The following is a 26,744-nucleotide window of genomic DNA, read 5'->3' as shown; positions in this document are numbered from 1 at the left end:
TATCGGAACCCGGATTTTGGCGTTATAAGTCCGCAGGCATACCGCTGTGTTACTGGGAGACCAAACCATTTGTATTTCAAAATAATCAAACCAATGGTATTCCAAAACAAACATGTGAAGTGGATAAAGTCGTTTGAACATTGTGCACATTACAAAATAACTGGTTTTTGAAACAATAGCTAGATATAAAGAAATTTGATATTTACTTAGGTTTAAGTTTGAATTGTGAATATTCGTACATAACTTGTAACGAATATATGCACGTGTTCTTTTTTTCAAATGTAAAAACGTAAAGTTAAACCCATATCATGTTTTACAATTCATTTTTGATTATTTCTATAGTTATACCTAAACTTGTTGGTGTTGATGGAATGGACCAATCAGAGAACGAGGTTATTTTTTCTTCCATTATAAACAATAACTTTCCAGTAACACTCAGTGGTGTTTATTTCTAGAATGTTAATAACTGCATAAAGTCAAAATTCGTACAGTTTTTATTTTAGCTAGTTAAGATTTTAGTTTTCAAAGTCAAATACGTGTACATTTACTACAGAAGTACTTAGTTAAACTGACTACATTAGAACTTCCACCTAATATTTAGTCAGACCATCCTTCTTTGCGAAGCATAGACTCAAAAAGATGTCAGAAGCCGCTGTATTTATTTTTAGTTGGTTCTTTAAAGAGGCTGTCATATATTTCACAGAATTAGAGTTCAGTTTAGTTTGAATGGCTGTAAATGTTATGCTAGCAAACTTATGGAGCTAGTAGCCCTTTATGACAGTTGATACCTGCCACGTAACGATAAGATAATCATTGAAATAATTACCACATTAGTGCACGACGTGTTGTTACCTCACGACCCTGAAGCTAGGTCTCATGATAGGCTTTTTCTGTGACAGGGGAAAAACATAGCAGTTGGAAATGTTATTTATTTGTTACAGAAGGAAAGTCTCGGGTTGAAACTAAAAATGAGAAAGTACCACGTGAAAAGTCTCAAAGAAGCCACTTGAAGAGAGATCCCTGAAATTGTACAAAAATAAGACTGCATATCTAACATTTGTATGGCTCAAATAATTACCTGACGTCGTCAGTTTATTTGTATGTAGAAATAAAAGGGGTTAAGTGACCTAACGTTTTAGAGAGGCATCTCATTAAAGTAGCTAGCTAGGGCATTTCATAAAATGTTAACATACCCGTCTGTTTCATGGTGACACATTTCTTGATTTGTTAAACATAAACTTAAGGTTCTGTTTTAACAACTAATGGTATCTAAAACTTAAGGTTCTGTTTTAACAACTTATGGTATCTAAAATTTTAGGTTCTGTTTTAACAACTAATGGTATCTAAAATTTAAGGTTCTGTTTTAACAACTAATGGTATCTAAAACTTAAGGTTATATTTTAACAACTAATGGTATCTAAAACTTAAGGTTCTGTTTCAACAACTAATGGTATCTAAAACTTAAAGTTCTGTTAAAACAACTAATGGTATCTAAAATTTAAGGTTCTGTGTTAACAACTAATGGTATCTAAAATTTAAGGTTCTGTTTTAACAACTAATAGTATCTAAAACTTAAGGTTATATTTTAACAACTAATGGTATCTAAAACTTAAGGTTCTGTTTTAACAACTAATGGTATCTAAAACTTAAGGTTCTGTTTCAACAACTAATGGTATCTAAAACTTAAGGTTCTGTTTTAACAACTAATGGTATCTAAAATTTAAGGTTCTGTTTTAACAACTAATGGTATCTAAAACTTAAGGTTATATTTTAACAACTAATGGTATCTAAAACTTAAGGTTCTGTTTCAACAACTAATGGTATCTAAAACTTAAAGTTCTGTTAAAACAACTAATGGTATCTAAAATTTAAGGTTCTGTGTTAACAACTAATGGTATCTAAAATTTAAGGTTCTGTTTTAACAACTAATAGTATCTAAAACTTAAGGTTATATTTTAACAACTAATGGTATCTAAAACTTAAGGTTCTGTTTTAACAACTAATGGTATCTAAAACTTAAGGTTCTGTTTCAACAACTAATGGTATCTAAAACTTAAGGTTCTGTTAAAACAACTAATGGTATCTAAAATTTAAGGTTCTGTGTTAACAACTAATGGTATCTAAAATTTAAGGTTCTGTTTTAACAACTAATAGTATCTAAAACTTAAGGTTATAGTTTAACAACTAATGGTATCTAAAACTTAAGGTTCTGTTTCAACAACTAATGGTATTTAAAACTTAAGGTTCTGTTAAAACAACTAATGGTATCTAAAACTTAAGGTTCTGTTTTAACAACTAATGGTATCTGAAACTTAAGGTTCTGTTTCAACAACTAATGGTATTTAAAACTTAAGGTTCTGTTAAAACAACTAATGGTATCTAAAACTTAAGGTTCTGTTTTAACAACTATTGGTATCTGAAACTTAAGGTTCTGTTTCAACAACTAATGGTATTTAAAACTTAAGGTTCTGTTAAAACAACTAATGGTATCTATAATTATATATATATTTTTGAGAACCGGGGTTGTGTTATTGCAGAAAACCCAAACTCGGAATTCTACTGTCTTGCATGTTGACTATTCTAGCGGTCATAATAACAGGACTGTTGACCTTCTATTATGTCCTCCCACCCACTGTTCTTTTTGCTCAAGCTGACCAAAGGTAGGCAGAAAGAATTGAACAGATCACTGTTTTAAAACGTAAAATGTATACAAAATTAAATAACATTTAAGTGCAGTATATGTACGGTAGCTTTGTACTTGAAAAATATTATTCAGAACTAATGTAAACATTTGACTATATCTAGTTTATTAGAAGTTATTGAAAACATTTTACGAAACAAACAAACATCCAAATAAAATGTTTCATGGATAAGTTATAAAAATAACTACATAACTCAACTATTATTTTAAAAGTTAAACAGTTTTAGTTATAATAAGCTATCAGTTAATAAAGGTAACAGTAAAGCTTAATGATGATTTATATTTAGTATATTTTATTTAAAGGGGAAGCTATACAACTGCTATATAACATCATAGTAAATCTAACGAAATATTTTATTTATGTTTATCTTTTCTCCCGCCAGTTTCAATCTTTTTTTTTTTTTTTTAACCGTAAACGTGGAAAAGCTGACATACAAAACGTAGGTAGCAGATTTGAGGAGCGCGAGATATATCTTTTACATGTTCAATTCCTCCTGTTATTGAATAGATTTAGGTGTCTATCAAATAAAGTCTATCACTTTTCTGTTACCTTCCGCCATTGAAGTGTATATGTAAATTTTGTATTAGTACTAGAAACTTTATTATAATGTTCATACAAATTAACTTCATCCAGTTTAATGAGGAAATTTATTTAAAAATAAAAAAATATGTAAAGTATGTTCATCATGTTTCTTTTTACTTATTCTGATTCTCTTTTGCAGTGAAAGGTTGACTTCTGAGGACCTGACTTACCATAAGCCTTACGCTCATTTAGGTGCCTTCTGCACAGGGCTTGTAATAGGTTACAAAATAGCTAAAAAGTCTATGTTCAACATCAAACCGGTATGTTTAGCTTTATGATCTATCACGCTGTGTCTGTTTGTTTGTTTTTCTCTGTTTGGTATTATATCACTTTTCACTGTAGGGGTAATTTGTTACAAGTTGAGATGTTTGGGTGTAGATCCAATTTTAACATCACATATATTCCTTAACGACCACCTCCCTTTGGTAACTTCCAACTTTTATGGGTACCAATGCAACGTACCAGTGGTATATTAACAAATAACACATTAACTCCGACAATATTACCCTTTAGTTGAATTATACACAATGACGACGTTAGGAAGAGACGAAGGACGGCTAGCAACATTGAAATATTTGTCTGCCTCCCCATGTACATTAAGAGCTACACAGTTCACATAATACCGTGTTGTCAGGAATCAAGTAAATGTAAACAAAAAAAACCCACCTAATGTAGTATCATCCATTCTCTGATTAGTCCCATTAACCTTACAGCCGTAGTATCATCCATTCTCTGATTAGTCCCATAAACCTTACAGCTGTAGTATCATCCATTCTCTGATTAGTCCCATTAATCTTACAGCCAGTGATAGTAAGAATCGTCCACACCTGAAAACTTGTTGTGACCCTGACCTTCCTAGGTCACAAATGACCTAAATCCCTATCCGGAGAGAGACCTTTCGGGTGAACGGTAGGCTTAGACTTACAATGCTAAAATACAGGGTTCAATCCCAAGAGATGCACAGATAGCAGCCAGCCAATTGTGTGATTTTGTGCTATAAACTTATCGTGAGTTATCTTAATTATTTTGTGAATCAAAAATAAAAATTTATAACGTGCTCATCGGGCTATCTGCTGAGCCCACCTAGAGAAATCGAACCCCATATTTTAGCGTTGTAAATCCGTAGACATACCTCTGTACTAGCGGCGGTCGAAAATTTATAACAATATTCTGCAGGATAAAATAAAGCAACTTTAGGATTTTATAAAATATCTTCCACAACCTTCCTCTCTTTCTTGTAAAGTAGTCTGCCACCCCTTCAATTTACAGAATTGTGGAGCCGGTACTGATTATAGTGGAAGATCAAACTAACTAACCATAGTTTTTATCTTCAACACTTCGGGTGGGGAAGAATATGAAAATATCTGCAGTGGGTAAAACTGGTTCTTACTTAAAGTATTATTTTACATTGTTTAACTTCTGTGTCTTTAAATCCACGTGCTAACTGCTTCTTTACTTTTGACAATACTGATTAAAGCCTCTAAAAACTGTAGTAGTGACTGCTTAGGGGTTTGACTAGATAGATTAAAGCTACAGGCTTCTTATGTCTCCAAAGTGTCCTTATTGTCATTCACGAAAAGTATCCACAACTACAAAAAAAAAAAAAAAAAAAGACACGCCTGGGTCCATATTTTGCTTGCTGTGAGTTGGGAAAATGATTTTAGTTTTAAAATGAATGATACAAAAAGGCATGCAGGGCTTTACAGTAAAATAATTGCGATGTTTTGTTAAGTGTTAATAGGCTAGTATTTACTGTTTAGTTTTATATTTTAAAAGTGTTTATAAGATTGAATAGGAATAGAAGAGTGTGTCTGTTTGTTTATAAAGTTTGACTCAAGTATACCAGAGGCAACCCAAACTTTAAATACTAACTCTATAGAAACTTCTATAGAAATCAAAAAGTATACCAGAGGCAACCCAAAATTTCCCTAACACCTACTTCCCTATACCCTCAAAGTCTTGCCTTACGGTGCATAAAACGTCTCCTTTGTTTTTCAATGAATCCCTGACCTTTTAATGTCCTCTGAAGATACCGACTCTTACCATTTAGATATTTAAAACATTTATTCGTAAATTAATAGCAGTTATAAGGAGAGTTGAAACACACCAGTAAGTCATGTAAGTAGACTAATTGGGAGAGTTGAAACACACCAGTAAGTCATGTAAGTAGACTAATTGGGAGAGTTGAAACACACCAGTAAGTCATGTAAGTAGACTAATTGGGAGAGTTGAAACACACCAGTAAGTCATGTAAGTAGACTAATTGGGAGAGTTGAAACACACCAGTAAGTCATGTAAGTAGACTAATTGGGAGAGTTGAAACACACCAGTAAGTCATGTAAGTAGACTAATTGGGAGAGTTGAAACACACCAGTAAGTCATGTAAGTAGACTAATTGGGAGAGTTGAAACACACCAGTAAGTCATGTAAGTAGACTAATTGGGAGAGTTGAAACACACCAGTAAGTCATGTAAGTAGACTAATTGCAAAGGTTTCGGGCAATACACTTTCAAAACTGAATACACTACATGTTCAAAATTTATAAAAAATCATATATTAATAAGAGAACTAAAACAGTACACAAAATATGATGTTTTATATACTAAAAACTTATCATATTAACCGAAAAACTGCCAAATGTCGTGAAAAGAAATACTAACTCTATAGAAACTTCTATAGAAATCACAAAGAGCTCATGTGGTCGCTAAAATTGACAGTGTTCGTGTTGAGAGAGTCAAAAATTATAAACTTATGTCATGATGTAAGCAGCGTATATCATGACGACGTATAACCAGCCCCTTCTGAACCATGATGCAGTTTTACACATGACGACGTGTAACCAGCCCCTTCTGAACCATGATGCAGTTTTACACATGACGACGTGTAACCAGCCCCCTTCTGAACCATGATGCAGTTTTTACACATGACGACGTATAACCAGCCCCCTTCTGAACCATGATGCAGTTTTTACACATGACGACGTATAACCAGCCCCCTTCTGAATCATGATGCAGTTTTACACATGACGACGTATAACCAGCCCCTTCTGAACCATGATGCAGTTTTACACATGACGACGTATAACAAGCCCCTTCTGAACCATGATGCAGTTTTACACATGACGACGTATAACCAGCCCCTTCTGAACCATGATGCAGTTTTACACATGACGACGTATAACAAGCCCCTTCTGAACCATGATGCAGTTTTACACATGACGACGTATAACCAGCCCCTTCTGAACCATTATGCAGTTTTACACATGACGACGTATAACCAGCCCCTTCTGAACCATGATGCAGTTTTACACATGACGACGTATAACCAGCCCCTTCTGAACCATGATACAGTTTTACACATGACGACGTATAATCAGCCCCTTCTGAACCATGATGCAGCTTTTACATATGACGACGTATAACCAGCCCCATTCTGAACCATGATGCAGTTTTTACACATGACGACGTATAACCAGCCCCCTTCTGAACCATGATGCAGTTTTTACACATGACGACGAATAACCAGCCCCTTCTGAATCATGATGCAGTTTTACACATGACGACGTATAACCAGCCCCTTCTAAACCATGATACAGTTTTACACATGACGACGTATAACCAGCCCCTTCTGAACCATGATACAGTTTTACACATGACGACGTATAACCAGCCCCTTCTGAACCATGATACAGTTTTACACATGACGACGTATAACCAGCCCCTTCTGAACCATGATGCAGTTTTACACATGACGACGAATAACCAGCCCCTTCTGAATCATGATGCAGTTTTACACATGACGACGTATAACCAGCCCCTTCTAAACCATGATACAGTTTTTACACATGACGACGTATAACCAGCCCCTTCTGAACCATGATACAGTTTTTACACATGACGACGTATAACCAGCCCCCTTCTGAACCATGATACAGTTTTTACACATGACGACGTATAACCAGCCCCCTTCTGAACCATGATACAGTTTTTACACATGACGACGTATAACCAGCCCCCTTCTGAACCATTATGCAATTTGTACACACATAGAATAATATTTCTGAAACCAAGGAAGTAACTTTTATCTTTGAATGGTTACGTGCTACCGTACTGGCCAAAATGTTAGAAACATGCTAGGTTACAAAGTAGTTTAATATGAATTTTGCGCAAAGCTACGCATCGTGCTATCTGTATTAGCCGTTCCTAATTTAGCAGTGAAAGACTAGAGGGAAGACAGCTAGTCATCACAACTCACCGCCAATTCTTGGGCTACTCGTTTACCAATGAATAGTGGGATTGACTCTCACATTACAATGCCCTTCCGGCTGAAAGGTTACAAATTAAGCTATAGGAAAGGTAAAAACACGTTCAACAATTAACTAAAGGATGCCGGAAAACTTAAGAAATATATTCATGAAATACATTTTTCATATTAATTAATTAAATCAAGTCCTTCAATACAAATTAAGAAGTAAAGATTTTCAGTACATAATTTTTTCAAGGAGTGTGTGTGTGTGTATTTTTCTTATAAAAAAGCCACATCGGGATATTTGCTGTGTCAACCGAGGAGAATTAAACCCCTGAATTTAGTATTGTTAATTCGCAGACTTATTTTTTGTTGAAGAAACAAACACACCAAGAAATGTTTGGTGCACCCTCCTTGGGATGTATTGTGCTTTGTTATTATAATTGTTGTTCCCCCGGTGGTACAACGATAAGTCTGTGGGTTTTCAATGTCAAAATCAGGGGTCTAATTCCCCTCAGTTGACACAGTGTTGCTTTGCTACTAAGTACACATATTATTATATTCTGGGTGATCACCTTGAAAATAAGAAACGTTTGACGAAATGTAACTTGATATTCATCTGTTAATTGTCATGTTTTTTCTACAAAGCGTTAATTCAAAACGATGTAAATTTCAAAAGATAACTCGAATCAGGATTCGCTGCTGGAATCCCAGCAAACACAAATTTTCATCTTATTAATTTTGTTTATTTTGTAAAATATTTTAAGAGTAAGAAATATTCCAAATTCATTGACAAATATGTGTGTTTATATATATATATATATATAGTAGTTTTTCAGTAAACCCTTTCAGCCTTGGGAGCATTATACTGTGATGGTCAAGCCCACTATTCGTTGGTAAAAGGGTAGCTCAATGATTAGCAGTTGGTAGTGAGGATTAGCTGTCTTCCATCTAGATTAGTAGTTGGTAGTGAGGACTAGCTGTCTTCCATCTAGTATTTCACTAATAAATTAGGGACGCCTGGTGCAGACAGCCCTCATGTAGTTTGGCGCGACAATCATAACAAACAAAGAAACCTTTAAGAAAATCCTGGTTTTCAAGGTTCTTGAATTTTATATTAATTAGGCTTGTATATTATTTTTTTCATTAGTGAAAGAACTGCCCATTGGACTGCCAACATAATTTATATTCGGAAATTTTGAATACAATTGTGTTCAGATTTCCTATGTTTTCAACATACTTTAGTATTTGATGTATAATTTTCGAACAATTACAATTTACAACAACGTCGTATTAATAATTTACTTTATTTAATTAATTTTATATTTTAGTATATACAATTAATCCTATGGCTGCTAGCTACAGGATGTAACCTTTCCCTGGTTCTGGGAATTCATCCATGGAACAAAGGTAACGAAACTATTGAAACAGCGGATTCAGCCATTTATGCCGCAACTCACAGGACCCTGTGGGCCTTTGGAGTCGGTTGGATGGTGTTTGCTTGCATTACCGGAAATGGAGGTAAGTTTAAAAATCAGATGAGTAAAAATTGAAGGCTAGAGTAAAAACGGTTGAAGAAAACGTATAAGATTAAGGATGAGACATGTAAGACTTGGAAATATAAGGTTCAGTACTTAAACGATAAAGAATAAGGCTGTAAATTTATAATTAGTAAGATGTAACACCGGAAAAGAAACTGTGAAGGATGACTTAAGTTCTAAAAGCTAGAAAATAACTGAGATACATAACATACAAGAGCTAGATAGATAAAGTTAAATTGTAAGAAATGAAACTGAACCTATAATTTATGGAATAGTAATTTATAAGACTGGTATGTATCACGTGCTAAAAATAATAATTTACAAAGGAATTCTGTACAATTCGGAAAGCCTTAGCGAACATTCAGAACCAAATACTTGTCAACACATACTTGAAACCACGCTGTTCGACGAACCTGTAATCGCTCAAATAAAGACAACAGCTGTTACATTCAGTGTTAGGCTTCACTAGAATAGTGAGGCCAATAAAAACAGACCGTAATGAAAACCCGGATATTCCTAGTTTATGGTAATAAAACTAAATCGTAAAGATTTGTTTATCAGATACAACCTCAGCTCACAAGTTATTAATTTATCTTTACAATAGTTCTAACTCTCTATGGGTTTATCTTTGTCAACAACGAGTGTCGGTGTTTCGTCCTGGCTTTTCAAAATGTTGTATTTACTTAACCTGGTGAATGAAAGGAACACCACAGTGTTTTGTTTTAAAATAAATATTTAGAGTTTTTATAAAATCTGAAATAATAAATGTGTTTAATTTTTAATGAATTTTTGTTCTCATTCCACATTGTTACGTGAGAAAATTATTCACAAACTTGTTTTCAAAACGTAAACATTTATTTAGTTTCTCATCTGTAGACTTATTATCTGGTCCATAAATTGTGATTTTTTATATGCAAGTTTCCTTTTTGTTTCCTTAGTTCTTAACTACCATTGTTTCTGTGTTTTGTAGGCATCATCAACAGGATTCTATGTTGGAGAGGTTGGATACCGTTAAGTCGGTTAACCTTTCTTACCTACCTTCTACACCCTTTGGTCCAGATGACCTTAGTTGCTAGTGTTAAAGAACGGCTTCAGGCGGACCAGTATATTGCAGTAAGTTTTATAAAAATTATTTTATTCAAAATGAAAAATATGAAAAAAGTATTTGACATAAACGTGCATACTTATGAGAAGCAGTTTATTAATAACAGCACCTCTCGTCGATGTATTAACTTTTTATGTGTTATTTATTCTCAATTAAATACGTAAATGTAATTTCAAAGTAGGCAAATTCGTTTTGTTGTAATGAACAGAATGTCATTTTACAAGTTTGTAAAACCTGCTACTGAAAGTTCCTGAAGTAGCAAAGTCAATGTATAAGACACATTCCTGCTGCTTAGGATCATTTTAAAATACTGTATTTCAACATGTTATGGTATGAACATCTTTTACAAGCGAGAAAATTGTGATAACTGCACTCGTCATAAGACATTACTGTTAAAACTATTACAGTTTTAAACACTAAGTTATTTGTCTAGTTTATTAGTATTTTCAATCATTTAAATAGTATATAATAATAACATTCCAGCTACATCATATTCGCCATATCCATTACTGACAACATGACTCGTTCAATCCGACTGAGATACAACAAACACTATTGCTATTCTTGTAAGATTGGCTTATGTAATATTTGCTGTGTCTTAGCAGGCCTGATGAGCTCTGGATTAAGAAAACGTGTCATCGGCGACTTATACGATGTATAAAGTGAGGTTGGAATACAATTATTATACACGGTCAAATAAAAACGTAGTATTTAAAAATATATTAGGCTTAATAATTTTATTTTTAAAATATATTAGGCTTAATACTAATATCTTACGACAAGTATAATATATTTAAACATTGATACACTTGAAATTCCTTTGCAAGATCCTGAAACTTAATTTTTTATATGATATTGAATAATGAATTTGTTTTTATTTCAATAACTTTAAACACAAAAATTAAGAGAAAAACAAGCTTGGTTTTGTTTTATTTTTCGTTTCGTGCAGTGATACACGAGGACTACTTTCTGCGTATTTTCACTTTTTACATTTAGAAAAATTATATGAAACATTTTTCTTACACTGAAACTTAAGTGAATTTGAATTCCAGGATATCTGTGTTTACCACGCAAGCTTCAGTAAACATATGTATTTAATATTTCAAAATTCTAATAAATTATTATAATATAGTTGCAAATCATTCTTACACTTAACCTCTTCATCATTTTGTTTTGTTTAGCTTTACTTGTTTAGCGGATTACTGTTAATATCGTTTTCAATGGCGTCATTCGTCTCTCTGTTCCTGGACATGCCCCTACGACAGTTGGAAAACCTTTTCATCGACAAAATAATGAAAGGATTTGACTCCAGATATGACATCGAAGGGAGGGCGGAGCTAGGAAAAGTAAAAGATAAAAACTACTTTAGAACAGATATTCAAGACAAACATATCAGAAAACGAGTTTTAGATAACAAAACATTTTGTGAGAGTTTTGATGGCAAAACGTTTGTTTGCCACTTATGAATGTTTCTGTTTAATCGTATGTGGATGATCACATATCTTTATATTTTGTAGTTGTACCTACAACGTATGTGAATGAGATATCAAAACAACTTTTTCGAAAAGATTATTTCTAATTGTTATGTTGGCGATTTTATGACATGTTCATAAGGAAGTGTTTAAATTAAAGCGCTTTTGAAAATAAATTTTGCAGTTTTCTGTTTTATTTCCTTGTTTGTAATCAACAGAAGTATTTTAAAAGGCTTAAACATCATTCTTAGACCTAGAGTTACCTACACTATAGATTTATCAGTACATTTAAAAATATATATTTATGAACCAAACTGTAATTAATTCAACACATCATTGTTGTCCTCTATTGTTTATTGCACAGGAAAATCCAGTTATTTTAGCCACTTCTTTTCTTCTGAGCGTTGCAATATTCAAAAACTTACTAAAGTTACTCAAAATGGTATATGTAGACCCCATCTGTTATGAATAGTACACAAAAGAAAGTTAATTCGAGAATTAAAAGACAGTGAAATATAAAATATAATTTTTAAAGTATGGGTTTCTTTTATGATATAGCAATACATACGCAGTGGATAGTTCATCTCTGAAGCAATACCCGACGTTCATGTGACTATATTTTCTATTGTTGTCTAATTGGCTTTAATTCTTTTTACTGCTCAACGCTGAGTAATTTTGTGTGTGGTTTTTGAATATAATTAAAAACCCTTTGACGACCGTTAGGTGTTTCTGTCTGTCCCCTTCTTTTCCACTAGCGCTGTTCATAATCCTTTTAAATAAGATGATTGATAAGTGAAGCTGAGGCTTTTTTAAGAATGACATTACGTATGCCATTTTCTCCTGGGGCAGTGTTTTGATAGATGATAGACAGCCTGATTTCGGCGTATGTAGGCCCGGCATGGACAAGAGTGCGACTCGTAATCTGAGGGTCGTGGGTTCGTATCCCCGTCGCGCCAAACATGCTCGTCTTTCAGCCGTGGGGGCTTTATAATGTTACGGTCAATCCCACTATTCGTTGGTAAAAGAGTAGCCCAAGAGTTGGCGGTGGGTGGTGATGACTAGCTGCCTTTCCTCTAGTCTTACACTGCTAAATTAGGAACAGCTAGCACAGATAGCCCTCGAGTAGCTTTGTGCGAAATTCAAAAAACAAACAAACAATTAATCGGCGTGTGTAATTGGATTAATGAGTCGCTGGATATTCATTGTTTTCACATGGGAAGTCGATACTAAATAAGTTTGCATTAATTTTATAAAGTTTTGAATTGCGCAAAAATAATTGTTATCAAAGAGTGGTGAGTTCGAAGTGGTGAACACCTATCTGTAGTATTCGGCTAGTAAATTAGCTTTTTCGAGGCCGGGTGTTACTGTATTGTTGTCTACTTTTAATTTGGGAATATTGTTGCTTGAGTTATCATTGCACATGTTTTGAATTTTCTCCAGAATGTTGCAGAGTCTTTGTGTGAATTATCTAGTGATGCACATAGCTCAGACCAGTTGCGTTCTTTTTGTTCATTGATGTGGTGCCTGATGAGGTTGTTTACCTGATTAATTCTGGTTTTAATGGTGGGGTCGCGAGAAATAGTGAATTGGCATCTGAGTTTGCGTCTTTTAATAATTAGTGAATGGACTGTTTTGATGAGTTTGGAAGATTGTGGAGGTTACGTTTGGGAACTATTGTGTCTATTGCATTTGTTATCGTGTTGACTATGCTGGATAAGTAATCATCTATGGACTTGGGGTTGTTGGCATGCGTTGCTATCTCTGGTAAATTATCATCGATAGTTTTCCAAAAGGCGTCCCAGTCACTGGTAGAAAATTAGAAAATTCTAGGCGGGTTGATCATGGCTTGGGGGCAGGTACTGCGGATGAATATGGATATATGGTTGTGATCGCCACCTGTGTTATTATGCACTCTGAAATTTTGTATTGAGGGGATTGAATCGATGTATATAAAGCAAGGTCTAGGATGTCCTGACTCCCATTATAGTGTGTATGGGTTGGGATTTTCTTGTGGCCTAGAATAAGATTATGCTGGGAGATAAAGTCAATGATATTATAGCCGTTATTGTTGTTAATTCTACAGTTGAAATTGTGGTGTTTGGAATGAAATTCAGTTATTATAAATGTATATATATTACATCTGATATGGTTGAACGGGAAATATAAATTACGATAATTGCAGTTTTTATTGTAATTGGTTGTTCTATCATTGGTAAGATACGCTAGTCAGTTAAGTTAAAGTTAGTATCTGCGAATGATACTGCCAATGGGACCGTACCAGATACTCTTTTGAAATTGTTTATTTTCACTGAAAACAGAAACAAAATCAGAACTACAAGGAAAACAAACAATAATACAAATGAACTGGAAGGACTAATCCAGTGTACAAAGTATACAATGAAATATATACAAATGTACAATATGTAACAAAAGTACTAGGCCAGGAGTAAAGAAAATGAGTAAAACATACTTTGTGTGATTTACAAAAAAAGGAATACACGCAAAGAACAAGAAAGTAATATAAAACAAGAAGTAACCACACTGGGAAAAAATAAAAAACAGGTGAAGATACAAAGAGGATACACTTAGATCAGTTTGAAATGAGACAAAAGTAAATGCAATACATTGACTAAAAATCATACAGAAAACGGAATCATAACTTTAGTGTATGTATTCACCCTGAATACTAAATAAGGGATTGTGAGCAGGTGTCCACAGTAGCCAAATGTACAAAGTCAGCATCCAACCGTACAAGAAGACGATATTTGACCTGATGTACACTGTGGTAAAAAATGTCACGACAGTGTTCAAAAACTGCCCTATTCCAGTTGAACCACAGGCAATACTTAAAAAGTGTTATTCAATAACAAAAGGAATCTTAAACTCGAGTTACCAGAACGGGAAAGCGGAATAAAATGGTAGTAGGGACAATATAAGGGACATGGAACAATTTAGCAGCAAAAGACAATGCCCTACACGACATAGGACACAGAACGAAAAAGGTGTACAACCAACTCTATACATACCAGACATAATGGACGTGCCTCCATCCGACTCATCTAACGGAGATACAGAGTTTCTCGGACAGATAACATTCGATGTGCAATGAGCCAACACAAATGTTTCAAATCACGTTCAAAATCCGGGTTGCTAGTACGTTACCTTATGTCCCATGTGTGATTGCCAGAAAAATATACAAGTGAAACAAAAGTATAAGTTAAACAAGAGTACAAAAGTATAATTACAAGTTAAACAAGAGTACAAAAGTATAATTACAAGTTAAACAAAGCAAAGAAAAATGTACAAAAGTTAAACAGAAATTACAAGAGTGAAAAAATTACAAGTTAAAAAGCAAAGAATAAAATATATACAAGTTAAACAAAACAAAACTTACAATATTTAAAAAGAACAAAACAAAGATAAACGCTAAACAAAAAAATGAAAAAGTTAAACAAAACATAAAGAACACTAAAAGCGAGGTCAGAGACAGGGTGGTTCAGAATCCAATCTCCACCCAACCCCCCACCAACGCACAAAGAGGCGAGACGTCCGGCCGCCATAGATGATAAAATATCCCCGGACCCAGACGCTGATAGTCCACTTGAAGTAGGAGTAACAGCCTATATCTGGCCCTTCCCAATATAGAAAAGTACGACACCGGTGCTCGCTCTTAAACCAACTTGTTTCGAGCAAGCCAGATGACGTACTTAAAGATAGTTAGAGAATATTGAAAGGAAAAGGCCAGGTGGCTGGGAACATGATACAGGTCAGTCTCCGCTGGGAGAGAAAAAACACGAGTTTAACAACAACAACAACATTACCTAAAGCGTTCTTGATAAAAACTGCAGAGGTTAAACACATTTTACCACCATCAAAAAATGTTTCTTAAGGAACTCAATCGATTCGTTAGCGATTTGTTCGTGAAGGGCTTCATAAACGTCATTAGCAATTTTCTCAAGAGGAAGCATTGGAACAATGGATGATTTTAGAGCATTTTAACGGTTTATGACAATGTATTGCAGTGCAACACACAAACAGGATAACTGAATAATTTCAAGAGGAAAAGGAAACTCAACAGCTAAAAATACTATAACATAAAATTAGGGCTAGAGCAGTAATGAAAACATAGGTAAAACTTACACTCTGGATATCTGAAACTAAGCCTAACATGACGATAACCTACCACTCAAAATATCAAAATCGTTCAGCTCACTGAGAGACGAAAATGTGTTTTACCAGCTTTTGTTTTGTGTTTAGTGTGAGACAGCGATGTTTCAAAAGTCATATGAATAGTCCTTGTTTTCATATTAGGTTTAATAAACCAATAATAAATAATGTATGTATTTATACAGCACGTGGATAAGGACGTTCAACTATCTGGGATCCCCACTTTTTCCAGTATTATGGGTGAAATATTATGCATAGTTATAAATTGCACTTGCTTTTAGGTAACTAAAAAGACGGCAAATTAACTAACTGCTAACAAAAAAAGTATTCATTACAAATGTTTCCACATATAATTTAGGTTTATTGAAGCCTTGTAAAGACAGTTTACTTCTAATACACTATTTAATCAAGAGAACTAATTGTTGGACATTAAACAAAAGAAGGATGGCTTCTTCAGTACGTAACATGGAAAGACTGTATCCGTTGATTCATATTATCGATAGGGACAGATTTGTTTCAGGTAAAACATTTGTAGGTAGAGGGCAAGTTACTGTTTAAATTTTCTTAGGCTATAAACATGTTTAACTTTCACTAACAAGTACGTCATAGTTTACTTAGAAAGTTTACGAGAGCAGACGTGTTTAATATTTGTGCGATAGTAAGAAAATTAGCTTAGCGTACTCTCCCTCAATTCTATCTTGACCTACATTCCTAGGGTGTACGTATTCACCCGCGGGAACGTTTAACAGTTACTCAGGCTCATGCACCTGATACTTTTGAATCATAAGTCTGAAAATAACTTCAGATCAGACTATGAGAAGAAGAAAGAAAAATACTAGATCTACATGTTAACAATTGCCGACTTCAGATCAGTTTAATTTACTTCAAGAAGCCGTAGAATGTTGTTCATTCAGTGAACCTGAATCAGACAACACCCAGATTTCAACTGACGACAGTGTTAATACGACATGCAACTCTCCTAAGGACCGACACCGAGACAACTGAACTTACCGACCAACCGAACAAGTCAAACCTTGTCCCCTTCCAAGACTTCTACGGATCCTGCACCTTCCATTACTCAACAATCCCTCCCCAAGATGCCACCAGCACTCATTGTCGAGGGCATTCCAGCCACCGCCAGGATCCCTGAAATCGCTAAGAAACTCAAAAACTTATTACCACGAGTAGCATTCAACCACCTCAGGCGACTCCCCAGAGGGGGAGTTGTTATCAACTCATGGATACTCAACACCTGGCCAAGTACTGCCTTTAAGGGCGCAACATTTCAGTTCGTGTTGCAGGTAACCAACTTCCTGGTAAAGAACTTGTAATCCTAGGTGTCCCCTTCGATATTACTATGGACGAAGTCAAGAAAGAGCTCGCGGCGCAGGACATTTATACTAACAAAATTGACCGTATCAAGTTTCCCAAAACTGGCCTACCTACTCCACTGGTGAAAATTAGTACCCACAACGTTAAGGATGCGGAAAAAATATTCACATCACCAGGTTGAAGAAGTCAGGTATTCAGCCCCCAGATTCATCCAGTGCTTTAAATGCCAACGCTTTGAGCACACTGCGATAGTATGTAGATCATCCGTTCGGTGTGTTTGATGTAGCGGCCCCCATCAAGTTTCAGTGTGCCCCAATGCAAGAGATGTCACCCGTTGTGCTAATTGCAAGGAGCCCCATGCCTCTTCCAACCGAGGCTGCTCCAAGTTTCAGGCAGCCCTTCAAGCACAGCAGACAACTTCACTAAATACGGAAACAGCCAACACAACCAAGAAAACTTTTCAGTTCGCTACACCTCTGATCTCTCAACCTACCAAAAAGCAGCACTCGGGTAATGTCCCATTTCCATCCAGTCTACCTAACTCCACAACCCAGAAATCGTATGCAGCCGCTACAAACCCTCTTGCTCCACTTCAAGACAAGTATGCTTTTACACAGAACCAAATATTAACCTCAGTAGTGATAATTCTTGCCAACGTCCTTACCGAGCTCACCAAAGCCAGCATTGAAGAAAACCACGTAGCTAATTTGGTATGCAAAAGCACCAATTATCACCTTCAGGCTGAGTCAGCTCTGAATCCTGTATGGCTGGGCAGAACCCTAGCACTGAAAAACTGGAGTGAGACCGAGCTGAAAGATCCATCCTTGACGACATGTAAGTACTGTTTTACATTGGTACAGATTACTTATATTAACATTAGAGGAGGTTAATACTAAAAAAAATATGAACTGTTCCAACTGCTTAAATCAACAAACACTGATATACTATTCCTAAATGAAACTTTACTGAAAGAAAATACTACGTTTAACATCCCAGGCTACAACATGAAACATATACCACACGGCCAAGTCCGGCGTGGCATTGCAGTGCTTTACCATAATTCCTTGGTTATCTCATTTCCTAAACTTACGTACACGACTGATAATGAGATTATTATTCTACAAGTATTCACCACGTCTACCGCTATCACTTTAGCTGCTATATATGTTTCTCCTCGATCTAAACGTGATTTAAACATTCTACAAAACATATACAACTCATTTCCTAACACGAATATCATAGGTGACCTTAACAGCAAACACACTGATTTCAATTGCCGAATTACAAATCGTAATCGAATTTTACTACATAAGTTCATAGAGAATAATAATCTGATTACGATAAACAATAATCAAGCCACTCACACACAGTGATCGCAGCGAAGACATCCTTGACCTCATAATAGCCCCTATTCGAATGTTTCTGCAACTACTCAACTTTTAGATTCTCCATGACATTGGAAGCGATCACTATCTTATCTACATTGAAGTGTCCCCTAACCTTCTTCTTAAATCAAACACACGACCGCTCATACTAAATTATTCCCGCGCTGATTGGGATAACTTAAATAAGTATATCGAAAACCAATTACCCTAAACACTGACTATGGCCTCCTGTAAACAGGATATAGAAATTTATTCATCACTAATAACCAAAACCATTAATCAAGCGATCCAAAAAAAAAAAAAAAACAATTTGTATACTAAACACTGTACCAAACACAGAACAACATCAAACTATTATTCACAGACGACAGTTAAGGCGAATTTTCATCAGCACTCGCAGCCCAAACATTAAAACCCAGATTAACAACACTAACAATAGGATAAAAACCCTGATTAAATCTCTCCAAGCCCACAACTGGAATGAATACCATTGAAAAATCATATCCAAATCCTGTTCTCTTCTGGAAAAATGTTAAAACCATAATAAAGACATAATCTAGAAACAACTTCCCAGATATCAAGTACAATAATATTTCTGCAACCTCTGACCAAAACAAAGCTAACCTTTTTGCCCAATATTTCACTCACACTTTTGTTACCCCAAACGTCTCACCCTTTGATCAATCACACTATTACCAAGTTAATCAGATTGTTAGTTCGAACCCTACTTATTTCTCCGCCCGATTCCCCATTAATTTAAAACCGAATCAATCAGCCTTCCTCTTATTACACCCGTCCTATAACTCAAACCGAGTTAAGGCTAATCTTTAAGAAAATTAAAAATAAAGCTCCTGGAAGTGATAATTTTAGTAATATAGTTCTTAAACACCTGCGCAACACCAATCTAAACCACCTAGTCACAATTTCTAACCTATCCCTTTCCTCAGGATATTACCTAAAATTCTGAAAACCTGCCATAATTAAAGTCATCCCCAAAAAAGACAAGAACCCATGCAACCCAAACAACTACAGATCGATCAGTCTCCTAAATACCCAAGGAAAACTTATGGAGAAATCAATTACAAATAGAATTGGTTGCTTCCTTGAGACGAATAATCTTATAAGCGAAACCCAGTATTCTGGTAGGAAAAATAGACAACTACTGACAACCTAGCCAGTCTTACCGAATCAGTTTTAAAAGTTTCAACCGTAAACAAACAACTATTGCTACCTTCCTGGACGTCCAAAAAACATTCGATTCAGTCTGGCATGATGGACTACGTTATAAGACTCTAGCTCTCGGCATTCCACAAGTTTTTGTTCACTGGATATCCAACTTCCTTACTAACCATACAGCTAATGTTAAAGTAAATACCTCTATTTTGAACTCGCTCAATCTAAATGCGGGTGTACCCTTACTTCCCAGCATGCTGATGATATCGTTTTTTGGAGCACCTCAAGTAATCCCCATACTGCAGCATACAAGCCACCCTCGACGCTGTATCTCAGTGGTGCAATAGATGACGTGTCGTCTTAAACCCCACGAAATCACAAGCTATCGCTTTTCACAGAAAAGTTAATAAGTACAGGAAAAAAATTAAAAGTATAAAACTTAACCTCAATAACACCGATATCATCTTCACTAAATCTATTACTTTTCTTGGTCTTATCATGACTCAAAACTTATCCTGGACTCAACACTTTCAGAAAATCTGTATCCAAGCAAGCAATAGAATTTTATTTCTCAAACGCATTAGTAGCCCTAACAAAGGCTGCTCCCCCAACATCATCATTACTCTATACAAAGCATTCATTAGACCACTTTTTTGAATATGGCAGTGCAGTTACATGCAACATGACCTATAAACAATATTCAATATCACAAAACTTGCAAAACCGCATCAATAAAATCGCTTACCGCCTTCCTAATTACATTCCTAGATCATGCCTCAACTCCGTAACTCAGCTCTTATCAATTCAGAATAGATTTATTAAACTTGCCTATCGCTACAACACTAAAGCTTTGGACAGAAATCTTCAAACACGCCAATTATTCCAACTCTCAGGCACACCTCAAGCCTGGGCAAAGAACACATCACCATAAAACTGGATTACCAACCACACTGACTCCTATTAACTTTTAACGTTGAATCATACCCCACAGGATGACCCATTTATATGTCATTAATATTTTACATTTCAAGTTGGGCACTTGGTGGGTAGATATTTCGGCGCCTACTCAGTGAAAGTTGTTTTTTCCGGGTACTCCAGGTTCCCCCACATCTTATTTTCTGCCATTGATTTATAGATCCCCGGTACCCTGGTTCTGAAAGGACCTTCTGTCTCCCACCCCTCTCTCTCTGTCTTTCACCATCTTCGTTTTTTATTGTTATCACCCACTCTTCTATATCTTGTTCTTTTCTCTCACTCTTTCCCTTAACCCTTCTATGTTTTGTTCTTTTCTATGACTCTCTCCCTTAACCCTTCTATGTCTTGTTTTTTCTCTCATTCTTTAACCCTTCTGTCTTGTTCTTCTTTTCTCCTTACCTTTTCTATGTCTTGTTTCTTTCTCACTTCACCTTTAACCTTTTCGAGAGCCCGAGTTTTATTCTTTCTCTCCTCCGAGTCTTGTTCCCGAGACCCGAGACTCTTGCCTTTTCTTTTCTCTTCCTCCCAGAGCCTGAGTCTATGATATTCTCCTATCTCATTCTTTCCCGAGATTGATTCTTTCTCTTCTCTGAGACTTCTTCGAGACCCTGAGAGCTGATTTTCCTTTAACTTTACCTGAGAGTTTCGACGTTTCGACCTTCTGAGGTTTTTTCTCTCTTCCTTCCCGAGGTTTTGAGTTCTTTCTGTCACTCTTTCCTTTATCCCTCTGAGACCTTTTGAGACACTCTTCCTTTAACCTTCGAGAGCCTGATTCTTCTTTCACTCTCTTATACTTCTCTTTTCTCTCTCTTTGTTTTTCTTTCTCTCTCTCTCTCTCTTTCCCTCACCTTCTCTACTTATGTCACTGGTTCCTTTGACACGTGTGACCTGCTGCAGCCTTGATCTCCTGCTCCAGTTGTTGCTAATGAAACTCATCCTCAACGTACCAGCCCAACTGTCCTGCTCCTATCTTTCCTATATGATTGGAATATTCTAACATTAACAATTCAAGTTTGTTCACCATGTTTTCTACCTCTCTCGTCAGGTCTCATCTCACCGTTAACGCGTGGGGCTGAAGAGAAACAACAGTTTCTGAGCGCCCTGGTTTGCCTTTGAAGTTTCCCCCAAAGATATTAAAAACCCAAACGACAACCAAATTTGTTTAAAGAAAAATCTTACAAGTTCATTATTCGACGATGATTATCATACATAAATAAGTAAACTGTACAAGGCCTACCATACAATAAATAGGCATAGAGTTTACAAAGCACACTGATAATTGTAACGTATATTACAGCTGGTGAAATGTACAACATAACGATTACTAAACAATGTAAAGCAGGAAAACCGTATATATGTTTTAACCGTTTTAATAAATGCATTTAAAATACAGGATAAAAATTCAACGTTCGAACAAACAGAAAAAAATGTATATTCACACAACATAAAAAATAATAAATATGTTAATAACTGAAGTACAAAGATAAGACAGCTGGAGGAAAAGGAAATCAATTCTATATTCTAAGGAAAATAATTATTAATTATACTTGTCATAAGGTTTCTTATAATTTTAACAGTTCTTTATCAATCTTTGAGGTTTACCAATAAAGTCTAAAGCAGTATTTTGACATTGTTCGTCATACTAACTGACTTCGATGCCTTTCTCCAAACAGTCTGGTGACCTCGGTGTTAGCGAAAGGCATCGAAGTCACTAAGTGTGACGAACAAAATATCAAAATACTGCTTGATGGAAACACTATTCACATAGGCCTGTTGTTACAACAACAGTTGATACTGTGTGAACACCTTTTGATATCCTGACAAAGCATGATTATAATAAATCAGGCCGTGTCTATGGAAAATGTAGTTGGTGCTAATGCACCAGAACCCCTCGTTAGTGGTGTGTTCGGTTTTAACGTTGATAATTTGTGTCAAGTTACCATAACTTTATATATTAGTGTGCAGAAAAGACCAGAAAACATTGCGACAATGGTGGCACTTGGACAGTTATTAATGGTTTAAATACATCACAAACAGTATCATTATTGTTTTCAGTTAATGTTACTGCAATTTATTGTAAATGTCTTCAAGTTCCTCTTCTAATATAAATGTCGCACAATTTTTAAAAGATTTCAGAATGAATATAAATTGTACGTTCCACGCAGCCGAGTGTATAAGGTACACTGCATTCTCATAATAATAATTGCTAGTAAAGTTGTCGCGATTTGAATTACAAAATGACATAAACATGTTTTAAATGGTGCTGTTAACAATAAAACACGACGTGAAAAGAAATACAAATTGAAAGTCTTCTAAAATTACTTATTTTTTTACTAGTAAAGAAATTGTAAGATGACCTACCTCAAACAAACTTTTAGATTTTGTACCAAAAAATCACGATGCATTCGAAGACATTAACAAATCTCTACATAACCACATTCTACTACTACTAACGGTAATACGTAATAAAGTAATAATAATAATAATAAATATTAAGATTCAAAACATATCAATTTCTTTATCAGGGATTTTTTGAACTATAAATATCCAACATAAAACACAAGCCCTAAAGATAATTTAAATGCTGTACAGGTATATTTTGTTTTGAAAATGGGACCATGTACACCCAAGGTTAATTTCTAGTTATAAATTTTGACAATCTGAGACCCTAATCTATGTAGATTTAAAAGGGCCCACACGATAACAGCTTAGATAAGGAACGTGGTTATTCCTTTTTTTTTTACGAAATGAAGCCTAAAGCTTGGGTCAAAATTTAACGTGTTCTCGACTTTGAATAAATGTAATTGTGAACCATGTTGATTGTTTGGATATCACAAGAGAACAATTCTTTCTCTTATTTGGATTATAGGTTTCTCTGATTCGTTTTCAAAACCATGAAACATCTATTGTAGACACACTATCTTGTGTTGTTTATGAATAATGGCGATCTCATAGTAATTTGGATGCAAGTCTAAACGCTAAAAAAATGAAGCACTTTATTGGCATTATAGGTTTTTGACCGCATCAGCAATATAATTTTGCCTCAAATTATGCAACATCAACTTTTAGAGGGAGCAAGAGGAATTTGAAGAGGGCTGTGATAGTTTTCTTACTATGGTTGAGTTATTAAATAAATAAGATCCAGTATTAGAAGTGCTTCTTAAGGAACGGAAATATTAAGAAATCTATTTAAACCTTATCCTCAAAATGATACAATTCAATTAATTATGTCTCAGTATATTGTGAAATGAAACAGACACCATTTTTTAAACAATCGTTCATACTATTTAAAACGTGGCCAAGATGATCAGTTGTAGTTTATAACTATCCATATTACAGTAATCATCAGTGAAGACCGACAGAAATGAAAACATACATGAATATGACTCTCTTTTTTTTTAGTTTCCATAATAGATCTAGCCATAGTGCGAGTTAAATGTAGACACAATTTCTAGAGCTCAGAAAACAGAGGCCTTGACGTATTCAGTATTGAAGAGTTATATGGCAAATTGAATAATGTACTTAAGGTCTTTGACCTATAGAAGAGGGTACTGCGAGCTATTTTGTATTCTGGCCTCAGAAAACTGTAAGCTGGCTCTGATGTTAACCTTTTATTTACAATAAACTTTGTTAAGTATTTTGTGTTACGTTATAGCAGAAACTAATAACAATCACCAAGCCTAATGAAGCAATTTCCTCACAATAGTATATTGAAAAGTCTTCACCATTTCTTTCTGCAATCAGTAAAGTTCGACCAGGACGTTTCTAACTTTCTAGCAAATTTCTGTTTCTCCACATTCAAGTTATATTTTGTATAGTTTCCTCTATATATTTCTTTTTTTACTAATGTGACAAGGAAAAAGCTTGTGCAGTTGCTTTCTTAAAGAAGAAAAAGGTTAGTATATTAACTAAAACTAAATAAATATCAAATTTAGCCGTTAAGAAAATATTAAAAATACCGAATTCAATGTTTCATAAAAAAATAACTGTTGATATTAACCACACCATATCATCAGTGATATTCTTGAATATATTGAATAACAACACACCATGTATTTTATGACTTCTTTTTTTAACATCGAATTTTTCTAAATTAGTTCATTATTCCGTTGTTGTAGTTTTTATGACATGAGATTAAGGAAGTTCTATTATGGTGGCATCTACTCTGTCTATGGATGGAATGGTCGTGCTGATACAGATTGTATAAAGATGTCAACAGGAGTGATAAATCAAGTGATGCCACGAGACCATGACCCACACTTAAGTTACAATGAAAATAATCAGCAACGTGGATGATGTCTGTCGCATTGGGTTAATTAAACTTTACCTCTGAAGACAGTGAAATTCTTTTAAACAGATAAATGGTGTCTGCTAAATCAGTCCGACAGAACTTATGTCTTATCCAGTTAAAGCAACTGGCTGTGATGAACCAAACAAGTGTCCACTCTGTGTTTGTTTGTATTAGTGTAGACAGTCAAGGTTAGTTGTTGATTCGTTGCATTGTATCCACAACCTTTATTTTATTCAGAAAAACTAAGAACTATTCAATGATATATATCTTGTTATTCTGTAGTCCTACTCCATGGTTCCTAAAAGTCCAGTTCACCCGAATATACGAAAGTAAATAAAGATAATGCTTAATATTTTGTGTTAAAAATGATAGAAGTTAAGTTAACTAAAACATTATTTAATCAGAAACACTAAAAATGTCGAGAAACTGGTTGTCTAAATACATTAACACTGATAAATAAAGTATTATAAGTGAACAGTTTAATTTTATCAGAAGTCGATGTACTTCAATAAATATTTTGATTGTTTACTTACTGGTTTACACATGGTATTTATTTAACATTATTGGTTTGATTTCTCTTAAAAATATAACTTTGACAACGTGTGAAATAAATTTGTGATGTAATTAAAATTATTTTTATTCATCTGAAAGTAATAAAGTTACTCTTGCGTAAAATATAAAACTTCGTAAAGAAATTTAAAACATTCTTTTTCGTTAAAGATATGAACTTCATTTGTTATTTTCTCAATGCGAGTTTTCCCAGTCCCATCAAACATGCTTGTCCTTTAAGCCTGTTGGGGTCGTTATAATGTTTCGATCAATCCCAGTATTCATTGGTAAAAGAGTAGCCCAAGAGTTGGCGGTGGGTGGTGATGACTAGTTGCTTTCTCTAGTCTTGCACTGTGAATTAGGGACGGCTAGCACAAATAGCTCTCGTCTAGTTTTATGTGAAATTCAAAACAAACAAAACTATGCGAATTTGGCTAATTTCACCAAACTCGTAACCATCACAAAAAAGGAAAATTAAATAAGAAATAAATCCGCCCTTATTGACTATTACATGTCTACACAGTAATAACGTGAAAAGCTGGGTTTCGACAACTCTGGTGGGAAAAGTACAACAAATAGTCCGTTGTGTTGCTTTATGTTTAAACTACAAATAAACAAACCTTTTTAATATTTACTACAAAGTTCCAAAGCACTTCTCCTACAAGTTCCTACTTCTAAACTTTTCATATCTATAGTCTATGTTCATCATACTGTTAGCAGTTGAATGAGAAATCTGCCGAACATAACGCAATGAATTATCATTCTGCCACTACTCTGTATGTGACACTATATATAGCAAATAAGCACGTAAGTCGCAAAAAGCTGATAAGTCACAGAAACTTTAACGTAATCCTGACTCTGAGAACATAGTGAAAGAAAGAATTATTGTCTTGTTTACAGTACAATGGTTGCAAAGATTATCCCATAAAGTAAAAACAAAAGTTCCGAAAGTGTTTTATTATACGTCTCTATACACTGTCCGAAACAATAAACTTGATAGATTAGATACTTGGATGCGACTTCTGCTGAATGGTTAGAATTTAGCAGTATAGATATACAAGTGTTTATGAACATGTTTATACACTGCTGGCCAAAATCTTAAGGCCAATGAACATTAAGAAAAAATATGCATTTTGCGTTGTTAGACTCAACCGCATAATTGATTAGAGCTTCGAAAGATGAAAATAAGAAAAGGGAATACAAAATAAAAAACATTTTAGCATTT

The 26,744-nt window shown here is 34.7% G+C and overlaps 1 protein-coding gene across 1 annotated transcript in view; it reads left to right on the top strand.

Moving 5' to 3' along the window:
• The window catches only part of LOC143245651 (nose resistant to fluoxetine protein 6-like), a 55,755-nt gene extending 43,932 nt beyond the window's left edge, over positions 1–11,823 (top strand). The window contains exons 12-16 of the mRNA XM_076492000.1: positions 2,538–2,660; positions 3,424–3,544; positions 8,861–9,050; positions 10,041–10,183; positions 11,357–11,823. Of these exons, the coding sequence (XP_076348115.1) occupies positions 2,538–2,660; positions 3,424–3,544; positions 8,861–9,050; positions 10,041–10,183; positions 11,357–11,641 (862 nt within the window). The 3' untranslated portion in view covers positions 11,642–11,823. The remainder of the gene's footprint in view (positions 1–2,537; positions 2,661–3,423; positions 3,545–8,860; positions 9,051–10,040; positions 10,184–11,356) is intronic.
• The last annotated feature ends 14,921 nt before the right edge of the window (positions 11,824–26,744 follow it).

This window comes from Tachypleus tridentatus, chromosome 2 (assembly GCF_004210375.1).
Source record: "Tachypleus tridentatus isolate NWPU-2018 chromosome 2, ASM421037v1, whole genome shotgun sequence".
In the NCBI taxonomy this organism is placed as follows: Eukaryota; Metazoa; Arthropoda; class Merostomata; order Xiphosura; family Limulidae; genus Tachypleus; species Tachypleus tridentatus.
The sequence above is the reverse complement of the archived record's forward strand: the minus strand, read 5'-3'. Positions and strand labels throughout refer to the sequence as shown.